The sequence below is a fragment of the Penicillium oxalicum genome, chromosome II (genome assembly GCF_001723175.1).
Source record: "Penicillium oxalicum strain HP7-1 chromosome II, whole genome shotgun sequence".
Lineage (NCBI taxonomy): Eukaryota > Fungi > Ascomycota > Eurotiomycetes > Eurotiales > Aspergillaceae > Penicillium > Penicillium oxalicum.
In genome coordinates, this window is record NC_064651.1 from 1,126,484 (window position 1) to 1,144,121 (window position 17,638).

The 17,638-nt window shown below is 50.2% G+C and overlaps 10 protein-coding genes across 10 annotated transcripts; 5 read left to right on the forward strand and 5 right to left on the reverse strand.

Annotated features, from left to right (window-relative positions):
* Positions 1-48: 48 nt before the first annotated feature.
* POX_b02285 (uncharacterized protein) lies at positions 49-1,074 on the forward strand (the record flags this gene model as incomplete). Its single annotated transcript, XM_050111199.1, has 3 exons — positions 49-166; positions 230-871; positions 938-1,074. 3 exons carry the CDS (start codon positions 49-51, stop codon positions 1,072-1,074), a joined length of 897 nt encoding a protein of 298 aa, XP_049971545.1.
* A 1,115-nt stretch (positions 1,075-2,189) lies between these two features.
* POX_b02286 (uncharacterized protein) lies at positions 2,190-2,864 on the forward strand (the record flags this gene model as incomplete). Its single annotated transcript, XM_050111200.1, has 1 exon — positions 2,190-2,864. One exon carries the CDS (start codon positions 2,190-2,192, stop codon positions 2,862-2,864), a length of 675 nt encoding a protein of 224 aa, XP_049971546.1.
* A 91-nt stretch (positions 2,865-2,955) lies between these two features.
* Positions 2,956-4,108, reverse strand: POX_b02287 (uncharacterized protein; the record flags this gene model as incomplete). Its single annotated transcript, XM_050111201.1, has 3 exons — positions 2,956-3,126; positions 3,186-3,842; positions 3,959-4,108. The coding sequence occupies 3 exons, from the start codon at positions 4,106-4,108 to the stop codon at positions 2,956-2,958; spliced, it is 978 nt and encodes a 325-aa protein (XP_049971547.1).
* Positions 4,109-5,216: 1,108 nt separating this feature from the next.
* On the forward strand, positions 5,217-5,697 carry POX_b02288 (uncharacterized protein; the record flags this gene model as incomplete). Its single annotated transcript, XM_050111202.1, has 2 exons — positions 5,217-5,456; positions 5,521-5,697. The coding sequence occupies 2 exons, from the start codon at positions 5,217-5,219 to the stop codon at positions 5,695-5,697; spliced, it is 417 nt and encodes a 138-aa protein (XP_049971548.1).
* Positions 5,698-6,049: 352 nt separating this feature from the next.
* POX_b02289 (uncharacterized protein) lies at positions 6,050-6,286 on the reverse strand (the record flags this gene model as incomplete). Its single annotated transcript, XM_050111203.1, has 2 exons — positions 6,050-6,189; positions 6,256-6,286. The coding sequence occupies 2 exons, from the start codon at positions 6,284-6,286 to the stop codon at positions 6,050-6,052; spliced, it is 171 nt and encodes a 56-aa protein (XP_049971549.1).
* Positions 6,287-6,880: 594 nt separating this feature from the next.
* POX_b02290 (uncharacterized protein) lies at positions 6,881-8,088 on the forward strand (the record flags this gene model as incomplete). The annotated part of the gene is made up of 4 exons (XM_050111204.1): positions 6,881-6,985; positions 7,059-7,306; positions 7,410-7,756; positions 7,844-8,088. 4 exons carry the CDS (start codon positions 6,881-6,883, stop codon positions 8,086-8,088), a joined length of 945 nt encoding a protein of 314 aa, XP_049971550.1.
* A 213-nt stretch (positions 8,089-8,301) lies between these two features.
* POX_b02291 (uncharacterized protein) lies at positions 8,302-8,664 on the reverse strand (the record flags this gene model as incomplete). The annotated part of the gene is made up of 2 exons (XM_050111205.1): positions 8,302-8,483; positions 8,553-8,664. The coding sequence occupies 2 exons, from the start codon at positions 8,662-8,664 to the stop codon at positions 8,302-8,304; spliced, it is 294 nt and encodes a 97-aa protein (XP_049971551.1).
* Positions 8,665-10,472: 1,808 nt separating this feature from the next.
* POX_b02292 (uncharacterized protein) lies at positions 10,473-11,545 on the reverse strand (the record flags this gene model as incomplete). Its single annotated transcript, XM_050111206.1, has 2 exons — positions 10,473-11,212; positions 11,404-11,545. The coding sequence occupies 2 exons, from the start codon at positions 11,543-11,545 to the stop codon at positions 10,473-10,475; spliced, it is 882 nt and encodes a 293-aa protein (XP_049971552.1).
* Positions 11,546-13,059: 1,514 nt separating this feature from the next.
* On the reverse strand, positions 13,060-13,597 carry POX_b02293 (Terrelysin; the record flags this gene model as incomplete). Its single annotated transcript, XM_050111207.1, has 2 exons — positions 13,060-13,378; positions 13,494-13,597. The coding sequence occupies 2 exons, from the start codon at positions 13,595-13,597 to the stop codon at positions 13,060-13,062; spliced, it is 423 nt and encodes a 140-aa protein (XP_049971553.1).
* Positions 13,598-16,459: 2,862 nt separating this feature from the next.
* Positions 16,460-17,634, forward strand: POX_b02294 (uncharacterized protein; the record flags this gene model as incomplete). The annotated part of the gene is made up of 4 exons (XM_050111208.1): positions 16,460-16,530; positions 16,655-16,823; positions 16,975-17,247; positions 17,299-17,634. The coding sequence occupies 4 exons, from the start codon at positions 16,460-16,462 to the stop codon at positions 17,632-17,634; spliced, it is 849 nt and encodes a 282-aa protein (XP_049971554.1).
* Between the last annotated feature and the right edge of the window lie 4 nt (positions 17,635-17,638).

Consider the following 17,638-nt stretch of genomic DNA (forward strand, 5'->3'; position numbering starts at 1 on the left):
CGACCGTCACTGTTTCACAAACACGCTTGACACACTTTGATATTCACCATGCGCTCCTTCTTCGTGAGTGTGCTATATGCTGTCCTATTCCTGGGCGTCCTGAGTTCGGCTTGGCCCTGGGATGGGTTGCTGGCCGAGCGGAGCGATGATCTCAGCAGACGAGCAGGTATGTAATGTCGGCCATGTCACTCGATCAGCTGAAGGTCTTGCGCTGATTCACCATAAACAGAATCGACAGCCTCCGATGTGGGCACGGCTGACACGCCCTCAACTACCGACTCCCCCTCGTCCTCTTCTTCGTCTGGCTCCTCGGACTCGTCGGCCACTGGAACGATAACCGGAACCAATACCAACACCAACACCGATGCCACTGCCACTGGAACAGGCCGTATGACGACGGCCACTGGCTCGGGAAGCAGTAACAGCACCAACACCAAGACCACCTCCCGCACTACCGCCACATCTTCCATCTCCATTGACCCCGCTGCTGCCGCTGGAGGTATCTCTATGATCACCCCTAACGCCATGTCGACCACGTATTACAAGATCGATTATAATGCGACCTTTGTGTGGAACTACACCTCGCTCTCAGTCACGCCGACAGCCATCAACGTCGTGGCTTCATGTAGTCTGAACCGAGAGACCTACACCTTGACCAACAACATGACTGTGGACCCCACCGGCACTTTCATCTGGGACACCAAGGAATTCCAGGCCTCGCAGACAGTCTCTCTCTTGACCTCGACCTACACTCTCTTTGTCGTCGACGCGGATAAGTCGATTACCGACACTCCCGAGCCTGGGTACCTGAGCAGCTTCATTGGATTCCCCTTCGGCATGTATCGTCCACAATACTACGTTCCTCTCAATGGTAAGCCCTTCTCGAATTTCCCCCTTGAAAGTCTACTGGTCTGACTCATTTCTTCCTTCCATCCAGAGTTCAAATGCGCCACCTGCAGTGGTGCTCTCTCTGACGTTCAGCGCCAAGGTATCAAGTTTGCTCTTGGTATGGCCATGATTACTCTCTTCTCCTTCACCTGGTTTGTCGGTGGGGCTGGCCTTCTGTCCGCCTGAGTGATCTTCCTGGCCAGGATGGACGGGTGTTTTATTTGACATTCTCCTGAATATATTATAACGCGCTGGCGTTTCAATTGTTTTGAAAAGCGATTTTTGATCATTATGATAATAGCAAGGAAACCGGCGTTTGTTTGTCTTGGGTATCATCTTCGTTGTCTTATGGTTCTAGTCTTCTCCGTCTCATGGGCTTTGTTCTTTTGCTTCTTTGTTGATTTTCTTCCCTCTTTATGAGACTGGACTGCGGTTTCCCGACCCGAGACCCGTTCTCCTCAAGTATGTACTTTCGGGCCGGGGCTTACCCGCATGCTTTAATGGATTGCATTTGGAATCTCTACATTTGTATGACCTGATTGACCTTCTCCCGAATAATCCACAGGGAACGTGGAAAGCTTGGTGAGAACCGAGGCCCCGGCCACATTCGACTGTCTACATTACGAATGCATAGAACTTACCAGTCATCTTCTACTTGCATGGCTAAACGCCAATTGATTACCATGCTAGCCTATAATTTCCTCGTCTTGTCTGATCTCATTTCACCCGTCAAGAGAAAGGAAGATCGGAAAGTTGACAAGGCCTGGTACAAACCTATCTGAAACTTGGTCTCACTTCATTCGCTCAGGGCTGGCGGAGCAGCTAGAGACCACACGCCTTGGAATAGACAATGGCGTAACTGACAATCGTGGATGTGAGACCGTTAAGTAGTATCCGCCGGGGCAGGAAGACTTCCATGCACTACCGATGAAAGGGAAACCTAGAGCTTTAGTGTCTATGTGTTTGTCAATGAAACAGCCCAGATAGTAGGTGTACCGGATTCCAAAGGCTGCCCCGACCCGAAGATTAGAACGAGTAGGTAGCCGGCAGCCATACGTACTATATACATAAATGGAAAATATGGCCATTCTTGCTAGCAGATTCATCTATCATATATTTACCGGTAGTTCCATTGAGATATTGGAATAGCTTTGAAATTCATCATATGCTTCCATTCAAGCTCAGATCAGAGTGTATAGTATACTGCCTTCCACCGACTGTGTGTCTAGAACTTGGTTCTCTGCCTAATTGATTCTGGCTTCGAAGACCGCCTCCATCTCAAACCCTACCTCCCGAAAACCATGTCCAAAAAAAAATCCTCCGGTTCAGGCAAAGCAGCCAAACTGAAAACTCAATCCGTCGGTTGGATCTGGCCCAAAGACCCCCAGCCCGGGAACTCAAGCCACTGGCCTCGCTTCAAACGCTTCTCGGATGTCATCAGCGGCAAAGGACCAGACATTTTCATCGGAACCATTGGGAAAACCCCCAGGCCTGTCGCGAATAAGGACAGCCCCGGACGAACCATTTCAAGTACCAACTGGGCCAGATGGGACGTGGACCCTGAAGAGCATGATACTCCGTTCTCGTGGGCCCGCCGTGACAAGGACGTGAGATATGATTACAAAACTCGGAAATATGGAGTGCCGAACGAGAGAACGTGGAGTGCGGTCGAGTATGCTGACTGCCAGTGGGGCGAGGGCAAATGGAGGAAGAAGAAAGTGACTCCAACGGCGCCGATTCGGTTTTGGGATCAACATGGTAGAGAGCATCGGCGTCAGGGACCCGTCGAGGTGGCACGGGACGGCAGGATTGATATTGCGAATGGGGTGATGGCAACGAATGGATGTGATGGACATTGCCAGTCTGGTCGAAACATGCACGACTCGGGCTTTGGAAATCACGATCATATGTGGACACACACACATGTCATGCCTACACACTGTCCTGGCTGTTGTTGCGAGATAGCAGACAGCTAGCCCGTTTGTGATGACGGAGTGACTCGGAGCTACCGTCCGGGACGGCACAGCAACTGTTGAGACCCAGGACTGAGAGAGTTTCGCTTCTGCCTCAAGCGCAACTGGCGTGTAAAGCATCAAACACAAGTCCCTGTGGCTCCTGCTGGGCAGATGGAATCGCTTGCGCACGGCGAATGACTGGCAGCTGTGCAGAGCTGTCGGTAAGCTTGTTGCATTTGACGCACACGGTCTGCTTCATGTCCGAGTACGATGATATCATGTCCTATCGTGATAGAGATTAGTTCAAATTCAATCCGCTGCTTTCTGCCTGTGAAGACTGACAATGACGAAGGCGAGATCCCACTTCCGTGGTCGTGCATTCACACATTGAACGATGGAGTCCTCAATCTTGGTCGGCGCTCTCCCAGGTAATGGCTGTTTGGAGACATTCCACTCGACAATCCCCTCGACACCATCTTGCCGGACGGCCTCAATCTTGAAAGCCATTCCAGCTTTCATCAGCACAATCACCAGCAATGGCGTCGCGGTGGACTTGATGGCGATCTTGATACTGGTTGGATTTCTCTGTTGGAATCGTTCAACAACACCCTGCCAACCCCCGTCAGAAGCCTGCGACTTGAGCCGTTCAGCTGCTTCTTCCTCGCCTTGGCGCTCTTGCTCTTTACTCTTTTCCGTTCGCAAGAGATCCTCCAGTAAGACCTCGTAATCTTCTTCCCACATGCCGGTAGGTTGCAGTAATTGGCCATTGGACTGCTTGATACGCGACTCGACATGCGCCCACACAGCTTTCATCTCTGGGCTTTGCCACGCGGACAGGAAGCTTTGAACAGTCTCCAGCTTGGCGCGAGCGGCATCATTCCAGGAGTCACGCACATCCGCTGGAGAATCTCCAGGTCGCGCGACTGGCCCATTGGAACTTGAGGGAGCGCCTAGCGGATCCAATGCTTCCCTCGGCACGAGCCCACGCAGCTCATGTATCTAGACTGGTCAGCTTTGAAAACATCCAAACAGCCCAACGAAATTAGAACTATAGATGGCCCTTTTCAATTCCCAAGCAAAACTGAGGCTCCTCCGGGGGCAGTCATTCAATTTACCTTGCGTTCAAGTTCTTGAAGTTTGGCTAGTGATGATACCAGCTGTAACTCAGAGTCCCAATTGAGAGCCGATGCTTCAGAGCTCAAAGGTTCCGCGACAGTGCCGGACACTGCATCTTCGGTCTTCACGTTGGCTGATGCGTCATTCATCTTGAGACGCGGCGTGGTAGATGGGTCGAAAGTAGGTAAAGTGGAGAGAGAGAAGAGGAGCTTTGAGAAGGGGCAATAAAGCCAATTCCCTCACACGATCAAAAAGCGATTACCCCAATAGCGAGCGAAAGAGGCTGTCGCGAGATCCTGGCGCCTTGTTTTTACACTCAAAAGAGGTCTCGCTTTCGAGACAAGGCGGGTGAAGAGGTGAGTGGGAGGCCTCGTTCACGTGCCAGGATTCTGAAGGAACGTCAAGTAAAGCAAAATGAATCCTTCTGCAAGCTCTCCAGCGATTGTGGTATTTCGAGAGGTAAATTGAAAGATTGAGATTTGATTTTTGGTCCTCGCGCGTCAGTATGTATGAAAGCACAGAGTATAATTAAGTGCGAAGGCAACACGACGAGAGCAATCTAATCCACATCAGCCACACCTGCTGGTGGCTGGTGGCTGGTGGCTGCCACTGGAGGGCCTGAAACTCTGCTAGCCTTAGCAGCCTGGGCTATCAGGCAGAATCAGGCAGTCCATCCCCATTTCCTGTTCAAGCAATGACCTTTTGCAAAACGTCTTGGCTTGGTGACTCTCTTGGAGAATCCATGCCTGGGTCTACTCCAGAACCCGGGGGTGTGTGTGTAAAGACAGGCCTATGGGTATCAAAGCTGAGATATGTTCTTTGACTTTTTTTTTTCAAACACCTTGTGTGAGACACGGCGCTCTTCGCAGAAGGAATAGAAATCCAGACACCAGTAGCCATGCCAACATCGGACAAGCATTTCTTAACATATCACGTGTGTCTCATCTCATGTGATAAAATTGTGTATCTGACTGGTTTGATGCCAATGAGTCTCTTTGCTTGTTGTCTCGGAAAATGTGCTCAACAACTTCTTTACTCGTCCAGAATGTCTCGTCCACGTGGAAAAGTCGCCTTTGTTACCGATTCCCCGACTGCAACGTCCACAAGAAGCTCTGTAGGATGAAGATTGGAATTCGAACCGAAATTGCAGTATAAAGATGACCCTGCGACGCTGCTGAGATATTCACGCAGCACGTTCATTGCATTGCAAACTCCAAACATCCCCGCGCTTCTGCATCGAATCTCCAGCCATCCAAAATGAGCAAAATCAAGCACGAAGAAGATCTGGATAGAATGAACACGGTCACCGACGACGACCTCAGCGGGACCGAAGTTATGCCGCAGAGAAAAGGCCCTCGAGAGTACTACACCATACGCGGCGAGCTGTGCGTTCCATGCCTCCGACTGATGCTCTCGGACTTAAGTGTGGCCTGTCTCCGGGATTCTGACCAGAGTAAATGCCGTTGTTGTGTGAAAAATGGTCGGCGATGCAAAAAGGTAGTGTGATGAAGATAATACACTCGCAGGTTATGAGAAGAATGTTAATGAAAATGGGTCGTAGGTACCCAACCAATTTGATGACGAGGTCCGAAAACTTTTCTGGAAGACTCCCAAGGCCCAGCGAAGCCTCCATGCAAACGTGCTGCTATCCAAAACCCTGCACCTGTTTGATCAGCAGCGGAAAGCGCAGACCCCAGCTCTTGCACACAAGACTCCAAACCAGGAACCTCGTGCCTGAGTGGGACATTGATTAGGCTTCCAGCAGCCATGGAAAAAGCTTGGATTATCAGATGTTGATAGAGTGGTTCGAAGCTTGTTGTAGTAAGGTTGTTACTTGAGACTTGCGATCAATGTATACCGTAGCAGATAAATGTTCAGCTTTCTCGAATATTGCTTGCTGATCGTATCGTTTTGAAATTTACTATAATGATTTTCTTTGCTCTTTGCATGTTCCAAATCTCTTCAATTCAGTAGTGACATGACAAATCCCTGCCTCGACTCCCGTCCTGGTTCCATCGTCCGTTCTCTCAGATACACACATTCGCCACCCGCAATACGAAACGCCTTCACAGAATCACACAGCCGTGCAGTCAATCGGCCTTTGCCGCCTTGGGAGGGTACTTCTTCCCCTCTCTCTCAACTTGGGGAGTGCAAGTGCAGCGGTCTTCCTCCGGGATGGAGTCCATCACCGATGGGATATGGTTGCCGCAACCCCACCAGCTAACCTTGTCTGCTTGGGGGTGAGCTTCGTTCTCTTGCAGCATATAGAGGATATTGCATGGTTCTCGAGACTTACTGCAGGTGGCACAATGCGCTTTCATACACATGATGAAGGTATTTGAAGAGGACAGATGTGGCGGTTCTTTTTTCCAAGGGGCACTGGAAATCGTGATGGGGCAAGCTTCTCGGGGACGGACGTGGGAAGCTGGGTGGGCTTTATACAACTTTGTTTCAGGCTGGCCTCGGACTCCATCGCGCCTTAGTCATGTCCGACACGTCCTAAAGACGCCGATTGATGAAGCCCGAAAGCCCGAGCTTGCTCTCCCCGACCGGGCCAAAAAAAACGTGGAAGATACCGGTTACCGGAGAGAGGAGAGAATATTTTCCCGAAGCATCTTGGAATAAAAGGTCGTCATGGAGCTCGGTGTTCCATTGAAAAAGGCTTGGACAAGTTTGGACTCATGTCTGTATGCGGTGGACCTGCCCGAGCGTCGAACGCGTCCAGCGCTGGGTGGGGCTCACCGCGGGGAGGACACCGAACCTACGGAGAGTCTTCACGATGATCTCATCCTGGCGCTGGTGGGAATATGCTCAGGTGAACTGCCAAGTCGCCGGACTTAAAAGCGAGATAGACACTGTCATTTGGTTCGTACGTTTTGGCTACAAAGTACGGAGCATAGAACATTCCATTCATCCCGACAATGACCGTCATTGCAGTGGCGGGTGGCACAGGTGGCGTGGGAAAGACACTGGTCGAACGATTGGCTCGAGAGCCACAGATCAAGCTTGTGATCTTGTCGCGGAGTGTGAGTCTCATTCACATTGTCGCTCACCTCACGCTCCTGATATCGAGACAATTATCAAGAAATCTAACAGTAGGAATGGCTGGAGTTCTGGCAGAAATCCACGTCCGAGGGCAACGTTCAACATGTACAGATTGATTACAGCGACATTCCCTCCATGACGATGGAGTTGGAACGTCACAATGTCCATACTATCATCTCGACGATCGGGCTGGTATCAGATGAGACCAGCCAGTCTCAACTCAACTTGATCGAAGCAGCTGAAAAAGCACAACCGACAAAACGGTTCATCCCCAGCGAGTACTCCTTTATTCAGACCTCCGAGTAAGTGCCGACATGGATCCTTCCCCTCGACCTATCGTTCGCACGTGCATTGTCTGTTGTTCTTGTTTTTTTTCCCCCAACGGTTGACGAATTCACCTGCAAGATTATTATCCGTAGACCCGAGTATCAAATACTGGCTTGATGCTGCACAGCGTCTTCAAGCAAGCTCACTCCAATTCACCCGTGTGATTCCGGGATTCTTCATGGACTACTGGGGCATGCCCCACGCCAAGACTAATCTGCAGCCATACATCTTTGGCATCGACATTGCAGGCGCGGTGGCCGCTATCCCGGGCGATGGCAACGATACCATCTGTATGACATATACCTATGATCTGGCAGACTATATGGTTCAGCTGCTGGAACTCCAAGAGTGGCCCGAGTTTAGCATTTTTGTCGGCGACGAGACGACATACAATGAGATTTTGAAGACAGTGGAGGAAATCAAAGGTAAGAAACAATGCTTACGGCCCATCAAAAATTGCATCGTCCTGTATATGCTGTCGACTAATTGACGCACCAATCTTGGTGGAATAGGAGAAAAATTCAAAATAACCTATGACAGCCTCGAGGCGATTGATGCAGGCGACGTCACTGTGCCACCCATGCCCAGCTCCATGGGATCGCCGGAGGAACTCAAGGAAGTGACGGCCTTGGTCAGTCGTCTTATTGTGAATGGCGTGTTTGATTTACCCAAGGCGAATCGCATGAGCGATCATTTCTCTCAAGTGCAACCGATGAAAGTCAAGGAGTTTCTCAACAGGTGTTGGAGACAGACCTGAGCATCTAATACTGTGAATCCGATCAGATATACTCTCTGAACGAACTTTCTTTGGTCGGGACAAAAATCCAAAGTCTTTAGTATCTCGGCATGAAGTAAATCAAGAAGAACAGAGATCTCGCAAAATCAAATCAAAATAAAGCTCATCTCTACCCCCTTCCCGACGACACCTTCGTTCTCTCTGCCCTCGTGGACCAATCGACCACATGTCAATCTAGCACTTGGGTCCGGCGCCCTTTACCCCCACACAGATGGATCGACCCGCAATCAGATTGGTACAAGACGTATTGATCTCGGGGTTCCAGCAAAGAAGCTGATTGATCGTGAAAGAGTATCCGTAATTATTGCAAATGTCCCAGCACGTATCCCCCTGCTGGACCGTGTAATGCATATTGCCTGTAGTTCGTTCGGATGGCGATGATTAGTCCTGCCCATTCGTGTTAAGGATCATCAATCGATACGTACAGTCGGTCGTCTCCTGCACATCACGTTGGGAAAGATCATTCAATGTCGCGGACGAGCCGAGGGTTGCTAGTCCCAATGCGTAGAGCAGAATTCGAGTGAGCACGGAAGCCATAGTTGTGGCTAAGGAAAAGCAGTGGAGGGGGGGGGATATCTCTTCTTTCGTATGTCTGTGACAACAAGAGAAATCTGAGGATTGATTTTGCTTGAAGCAATTGATGATTCGCACTGGGAACTTTGGACGATAGACTCGCGAATGGATAGGGACAGTCTAGGGGGCGGGCATATCGTTCTATTTATGCTAACGACGACCGCTAAAAACTGTTGAATTTACTCTCCCTTGACGCTCAGGCCTTGAACCCGTCTGTTTCTTGATCAAGTCCGATAGCAACGGTTACATCGGGGATTTTCAAAAAGACACATCCTCAGTATATATTTTGCAACTGCCGACTGGCGTCTATTTGATGATCCTCACAGATCGTTGGGATGATTTGATGTTATGTGTGATGTTTTGAATTTGAGCCGCAGCTCGTTTAGTTCAGTTGGAAAAGTCACTTGCACATCCCGAGGACAGCTACACTCTAGCATATAGACTACCTGCCATCATTCATTCTGTGGAAGCGATCTTTTCAAGGTTGCATCCCCGCTTCCAACTTACAAAGTGGTCGAAACATGGATATCAATTGGAAGAGAAACACATCGGGTCCTATAGTATTGAGTGTTTTCTATAGTAGGGTCAGTTGATTCGTATCCAGTGACTTCCAAAGAGTCAGATGCATTGAACGGAGTACCAAAGGAGGCTAGCGGGAACTGTAAGTATATTAATCTAATGTATTACCAGTGGGCGATTCTGAAGGCCCAGCGTGGGTGTTTGCCTCTAAATGAGACACCTGTGGGCCGATTTGCAAGTAGACTCGAGGACACACCCAGACGTTTATCGCTTCCGCTAATTTCTGTTCTGGATCACGAATCTCCCTAATTGGGTTCCCTGCTTGGTTTCCCCTTCGTTATGGCTGCAACATTCCACTTTCCTAAAAGTCTTCACTGTAGCAGAAGGTAAGTCCAGATTACTAAAATTCTGACGCGGTCGATTGAGTCGCGCTGGACTGATATTGATCCTCGAGTCAAATTCATGCATTCGGATTGTACGAAACTTCGTAGAGACCGTATGAACTCCCCATTAGACCCCAAAGTATGCCCTTTCTTTCGAATGACTCGATGCCTTTCGGCCATTTTCCTACTGAATTTCTTTATTTGATCGCTATGCACTCTTGAATTGGTATATTGGGGAACTAAAAAATCGGGAATTGAACGAGTTCCTCTTTAATGTACCATCTCGTAGAGGGGGCTTTTGAATGGCGCTGTATTTCCGGTTTCGAAGCATGCAGCCCGGGGGGTGGTGGGAACTGCGGCGGAGGAGATGGGGGCTCGAGTCAGAGTGAATTGTGTTTTAGTATGAGTGACTACTTCTAAGTCTAGCGTCAAATGTGGGATGTTAGGGGGAGGGAACATGGGCATTTTTTTGGAGTTTGATAATAATTAATATTCGTATCGTAGGGGCTTGATTGATACTCTGGTGTATCAAGGGAATCTAGCGCGCGTTAAGGGCTTCACTTCAACACCGACAACATCAATTGCTCGAGATGGGAATATGCAAGAGGTTGCAAATGTCGTTGCGTTTCTGCTGAGTAAACAATAGCAGTTTCGTGACGGGTGATGCGTGGAATGTTGACGGTGGCGCCAGCTCTTAGGGGGCTTCCTTCCGACAAGCTTACAAAATGACATCTACCCGAGACCAAGCCCATGTAAAAAAGGGGGTTTTCGAAGCTTCCACGCTCTATCAGGTGCTTTTTTTCTGATCTGGCTAATTTGCTATATGATTTAGTACATTCTATATCCTCACGTGTTGCCCGTTTATCTCAATCACGGCAGTGACGAAGATATCCAGCCTTGTCTCTTGCTCCGCAGCAACTGAAGAAACGGATGCTGTGGAACAAAATAATCCCTCCACACCAGTGGCTTTTCCCCCCTTTGTAGCCTCCAGAAATTCGTACTCATCAGTAACGTCGTACATCCATACAACAAGAACCCCCACTTGGCCAAAAACGTCTCCGTCACCTCCCAACTACTCGTCAGCCAAGGTGGTCCCCAGACAAGAAGCCCCGCCCGCTGATTTCGAGTATCCCAGAACGCCATCAGATCATGACACAGCTCGTCATCATCAATCTGATCTTGCAGGATAATCAAATTATCTCTCAGAGTCGGTGACGGGAAAAAGTCCAGCCACGGATGATGCGGAACTTTCCTCTGCACGGCGGTAGGTTGCATGTCGAGCGGGATTGACGATTCTACCAGACCGGGCACGAATACGGACACGGGCATGGTAAGATTGAAGATTGATATTGAATTTTCCTCTTTCATCCAGTCCATGGTCATGCCCACACTACAGATATTCTCGACGATTGCGCGATGAACGTTAATCTTGGGTAGAGTCAGGAGATGCTCGAGATTCAATGAACTTGCACTGTAACTGGAGGATCGAGCAGCGGCTTCCACTTGTGTCATGAGCTGGATCACTTCTGGCGAATCAAAGTGGTTTCGGGGAGGCTTTTGGTCGGACTCGATTCCCTCGGTAGTCAGACTGGTGCACGAGGACCATGGGCCTAAATTTGGCGAAGGTATGGAGGGCGATCTGATGGCACCGTTTTGGTGATTATTTTGTGCTTTTGATCTTCTTTTTCTAAGGCCTAATCACCGGATAGTCAGACAAATTTGCATGATCGCAAATAAACGTTTTCAAAATGATCCTAAAGCACCCAGGGAGAGAGGGGGGCGGAGGTGGTAACTCGCATACGTAGTGCCCGTTGATTGAGCCGATTCTGCAATTTCCTCCTCTCCGTTCGATCGGTGATTCCTGTCCAATCTTCCTCCTGCGTTTGGACGGTCGCCTGCTGTGGCATGCGTGCTAAGGGAATCACGGCTTTAACCGGGGCCATAGTGTCGGCGAATGGGTCGATGACCGGTGGATTCTGCACGTTTGACGCTGACATCTCGGGTCATCACCGCCGGGAATTCGAGAAGCGATCAATGTTTTCACCTCGTCGGGCATACCGGCGAGAATGTCAGCCGATTATAAATGGCATTAGAAGAAGACTGAATGCAAAGTCCGTTGATCGAGAACCAAAGAAGAGCATCGAGCGCCAAGCACGAGGCCCCCCACTTGGGTCGGAATGCTCGCGCTCTGATTGGACGAGACGAAACAGAGCTTTGCGCTAATGCAAGTTGCTGACAGCACTAGTCTGATTCGGGTACCAGAGGGGACTGGCACCATCGACTGCGCCGCCAGATAACTTGAATCGACCAAAGGTGTCTATTAGTAAGACACGGGCGATTTTCATGATGATCGACGAGAGCACAGCCAGGTTCCAGACAGAGAAGATTCTTGAGACCAGCTGAAACGGTGTTTTGATAGTTGATCGCGCTGCCACGATGAAGTATAGATGCTAGTGCGGTGGAAATACTGATTTTTGAATCTTCTGACAGAAATACTCGATGGCAAAGGGAGACAGTGCATATGAACTTGAGAGATGCATCAAACAATGACGCAAGACTTTCCATACAACTTGGCCAAGCTATTCTATTCGAGGCGGTCGACTAGATTTCTGACGTCGAGTTAAGCAAGATAGAGCACACCAGGATGGACCAATCCAACACAGCGCCTACCGGCTACAGCCTCCAACAGCGTATATTAGTAATCACTAATATCAAAAATATGAAAGAATCTTGTAATGATCAGAATGGGAAAGTGGTACATTGGCGTTTTGCTTTCTTGACGAGCTGTGCAATCAGAAAGGGAAACAGGAAGGGCATCGGTTACCTCCAAATTGATACAGAGCGTACGCCATTCAATCTTAAGGCAGGAGTTTGCTACGCAGAGGATGAGCATGTTCAGACTGTTGCGTACCAAGTTAACGCAGACACCAGGATTTCCCAATCTTGATCACGAGGCTCGGGGTCTTCCGCAGCGGGACCGACGCGGACAGGAGTCGAGACCGTTCTGGTCTTCACGATCTGAAATCTCGGACACGCGTTCCGCTCGCCAGTGGACCCTGTCCGCTCATTCGGTCTCAATGCCAGTATCAGCGTGCACAATTTATTCCACAGCACTAATAACCCTAAATCTATCTGGAGAGGGAAGCGACGGCAGTAGATTTCCAAATATCATTCATTCATTCATCCATCTTGGTTCAGTAGCCAAGTAGTTTCGGGAGTTATAGTATTAACTAAATCAAACAGGACGCCAGATCCCAGGAAAAAGAACCCCAGACAAGGTGGGGAAAATCTCAAGGTCTAGAAACACATGCCGTGTATCACACCGACCAGAGAAGCGGGAGGTGGGAAGTGCAGGGACGAGTAAAAGACGAGAGAGACCCTGCTCTAATCAACGCATTACCGTTCAACTCCCCTTCTTCCACAATGTCCCCCTCATGCTGTACAGGCGAAGACCACTCTACTTCTTCGCATCCTTCTCGCGAATGTCCACAAAGACATGTCCCAACGGACCTGCCTGTGGACTCCATCCCCCATGCTCGATGCGGTACTTGGAATTGTCGTCAAGCACCTCGACCAGATTGTGGTATTCTCCTCCACGATTCTCCCAGTGGAGCTCGCAAATCTTGGTGTCGCCGTGGAAGAGATCCAGGCGACCTTCACTGCCGCGGCGGCCACGGGCACAGATCTCGCCGACGCCATCGGCTTCGATGGTCATATAGTCGATCTCGTCTTCAGTGAGAGACTTGCGGCGGTTGTTGGGGTCTTGGAATTCACCACTGTGAGGGGACGAAGATTGATGTCAGTCAGGTTGGAACAGAACACCTCGCCATGCTACTGATTTGTTCTCTTTATTTTCCTCCATTAGAGACAGGAGGCGGGGGACTACCGTACCCTTCAATGACGGTGTTCTGGACGGTGATCTCGCCATCCTTCAGATGGTCGCGGATGTGGAAGGAGACCCATTGGGAATTGTAGTTGTTCAGCTCCTCTTCCATGATGAATGTCTGTGATGCACGAGGAAGTATATGTGCGAGAGAGAAGAGAAAGAGGTGGAGATGTAGTGTTTGATAGACTTGTTCAATGATCCAAAGATCAATGAAGATGGGGAACGGACTGTGTTGTAGATCTACGTTTATATAGAAGAGCCAGAATGCGGGGTAAGTCTGAAGTGAGGCTGGTATGTCCACTCGTCCCGTCAGCCTACCGGCTCCTACCAGTTGGCCTCCAGTTGGCTCCCAAGTTGGGGGGATCGTCTGGTGGTGAAGGGAGAGGAAGTGGTTCCGGTGGTCGTGTGATGACTCGTACATGCGATTCCTCTGCTGATGCTGTGGTGCTCCCGACCAACTGCCAGTCGCGGTTGACCCACTTGCAGCCCCGCTCTGCTGCAGCTACAGCTCCTGAGTGGCCAATAGTATCTTACATGCCATGGGACCACCAGCCGGGTACATGCTTTAAGTACAGTACACTTGGAGCTGTGACTTGTCGGATTCGCTCGATTTTGCGGGGGAAATGCATCATCGACTGCGAAGAGGCAGTAGTCTTGTCAATCATAGAAAACGGGGCTCGATCCCCCCCCCCGGATCGGAGCTACGACTTTTGTGAGAGAAAAGGCGACTCACAAGTTACAAAAAGGAGGAATGCGTCAAGACAGCTGGGTGAAAGTGACTGCGAAGAGGCCGGGGTCTCTTGGCCCATGCCTCAATCATTCCGGAAGGAGGGGGCGGACCGTACGATCCCGAATCAACAACCGATAGTCGTGCAATTTCGTAGTCTCTCGTGCCCCGGCATTCTCAAAGGACAAGCCGGGCCATCCGCACATCGTCCCACTCGTTGATCTCTGTTGATCTTGTTGTACGTGTACATACCGGTGGCGAGACCTCAAGTACCTCCGACGGTTCCAAGGATCACCCTGGTCTGGTGAACTTTGCCAGAAAGTCAGAAAAAGCCAACTGAGTCCAAAGGGTCCCAAACCCCCTCATTCTGAGCTCACGTGCATCTCTTCCCCATTTTCCAGGCTTGGGCTGGCCTGCAGTCTCCGTTGTCCATGTCCCGCAGGGAGTACAGAAGCAGCAGCAGATCAAGTCCCTCGCCAGAACGAGGAATGCGCGACAGCCCTTCGTAATCGAGATCGCCGGGGCTGATTGGTGCCAGCCAGAAGGGCATGGCGTAGGTGCCGTTGCGAAGAAGCTATTGTTGTCGACCACGAGAAGACTTCCGACCCGCTGGAACTAGACTTTCCCCTTCTTCCGGCAGTTCGGGTATCCGAAACCTGTACTTCACACGGAGAAGGGAAAGAAGAAGTCATGAAACATTAGATCAACATTACAATCCTCCGTGAGTGGATTTCACGGTTCTCTGAACATACGTGCCCTGCATCCACCGGGTCGAAACGGGAGAATGATCCGCGTACTGAGGTAACCAAGCGATGTTCAAAGACTTGGGTGGCTAGCTTCCAATTATTGTGCACGACAAGCGTCTCGTTGCTCGCCCTGGCTGAGATTAAAGGAAGATTCCAACTATAGAATGACATTTTAGCCGATTGAGCCCCGCGCGCCAACGAGCCAACCCAGTTGACTGGATAGCATGATGAAATTCTTGATCGCAGTGTTTTCACTGTTCCTAGTCGAGCAATGGATCGAGGTGGAGGGAACAGATTCATCCAGACCACAGGAGTAACCCGACACCGATCGCGGTCGCTGGCGATCTGAGTGGACCATATCTTTGCAGTTTCAAGGCGCAACTTATCATTTACGTGAAGCATACATTGACCAGGATATGAGCATCTTCAATTGCGAAAGAGGTCTGCACAGCTGACTGGACGCGGAAGGGATTTCCAACGCGGACACCGCCATAGTTACGACATCACTGCGCGGCCTGACGCCGATCGCGTACACACACGATCTCGTTGCAGCAGACTCAACCCCGCAGGCAGGATCAATTAATTGATGGATCGCGTCATGGTCCTTGCTGTGACAGCCAACGTCGTCGATCAAAATGCAGTGATTTCCGTCGTCAGTCCTCGTACTCGAGAGCAATATTTATTTTTCAATAACTCCAAGTGCAGATCCAATATGTGGCCCTCTGAGCAGGACCGCGTGAACCTCGACCCGTGATGGAGCCGGGGGGTAAGACTCAGGCCCTGATTGTTGAACAAGAATTCAGCTAGAGTGGACGTGGAAGCTTTGCTATTCCGGTCAAGCAACTTTATTCAATTGTGGTTAACAGACTGCAAACTGTATACACAACGCAGTATATTTTATAGTCCTCACTGGAGCCTGCGTCAGAAAAGAGTTGCTCACCAAGGTCGCAGGCTTGACATGGGTACCGACGAAGCCTTCAAACTCGCATCGAAAGCTATATGTTAGGTTACCTTGAGCGGGTGTACTGGACCAAACACTATCCAGGCCCAAGACGTCAATTCTGATGGCTATGACCAGTCAGAATCTATCAATTTCAATTCATTTCCGTCTCGTCTGGCCCTCATTGAGTTCACGCCAGGTACTGAACCGATTCAAAAGCAACCCGATCGGGAATGATCATGCATCACTATGACTTGCTTGCTCGTGGCCAAACAGAAAAAAAAAAATTAAAATCCACAGAATCCAAGAGCGTGACCAATCCTCCATGAAGTGTCTGGCCATGGGATTCTATCCCCTTCCTAAAAATGGACAGCCCACTGCCGGACCGTATCGGCACTTGAATCGTCGCGACGGCTTCTGCTGCAGTTTCCACACTTCAGGTGGATCCCCCCCGGCTCTCTCCCGGCTCTTTGACCACCAACCGCCCCAACGAGGGCCTTTGAGCTTTATTTTTATTTCAAGTCCAGCCTTTTAACCTGGTCTGGAATCTCCCAGATAATGGTCCAAAGTTCCGAATCCCAAGCTCACCCCGGGGGCGGGGGTCGCCTGTTAAACACCTTTCTGAATCGGTGAGTGCGAGGATTTTCACACATCTCTCTAGTCCTCTGGCCTTGACCACTTTTCTCCCTCCTTTCCCTGGAACACAAAGACTCCTGGATTAGATTCCTGACAATTCTCTACTTCTTCATCAAGTCCCGTGGAAGACCACAGCTCAGCATGGTCGGATCTCTGGGACGCCGGCGAAAGTAACCTCTGGGATCGAGGGAAACCTTCGCCGGCCCTGATCGACTTGGTTGAACAGCAAACGCCCCTTTTGAGCCCTCTCACTCCGACGGGGAGGCGTAAAAGGGCTCTTGTTCCGGTACGTCATCATTCTGAATACCACTTCTACCTACTATCAAGTACATACACGGACCCGTATGTGCAGTGCTGTAGGATTGTAGAGCCGGGAGCACAGAGGAATGGGCGACGAAACGACGGGCTGACTTGCTGCTGTATCCGATGGATCTCAGGGGTGTGGTCGGGGGTATGACGTGGTGATGCTTGCGCTGCATGGCTTTGATGCCTGTGGACTGGAGATCTCCGAGACGGCGGTTCAAGAGGCTAGGAGATACGCGGCGGATGTAATGGCTCGTCCGCCTGCGGACTATTTTGGACCTCAGTATCGTCCGCCTTCAAGTCCTGGCTCGGTGACGTTTGTGAAAGGCGACTTTTTGAATCCTGCGTGGAGTGTTGAGGAAGGAGCTGATGGGTCGAACGCGTTTGATCTGGTCTATGACTATACTGTGAGTGAAGGTTGCAGGAATGCTCGTTCCCGGCGCTGATCCGAGATCCAGTTTCTGTGTGCGCTTCACCCTCGAAAAAGACCAGACTGGGCAGCAGGCATGTCTCGAGTGATCAAATCTCAGGGTCTCCTGATCTGCTTGGAATTTCCGATGTACAAAGACCCAAGACTTGCAGGTCCCCCATGGGGATTGAAAGGCGTTCACTGGAACCTACTTGTGAAGGGAGGTAACGGTGAGATTACTGGAGAGGTGGCGGATGACGGGAAAGAGAAAAATGATTGTGATTCAGAAACTGGAAACTTTCAGAGACTTCTGTATATCAAGCCACCGCGTTCTTACGAAGTGGCCAGGGGGACGGACATGATCAGCGTGTACATTCGAAAATAAGACC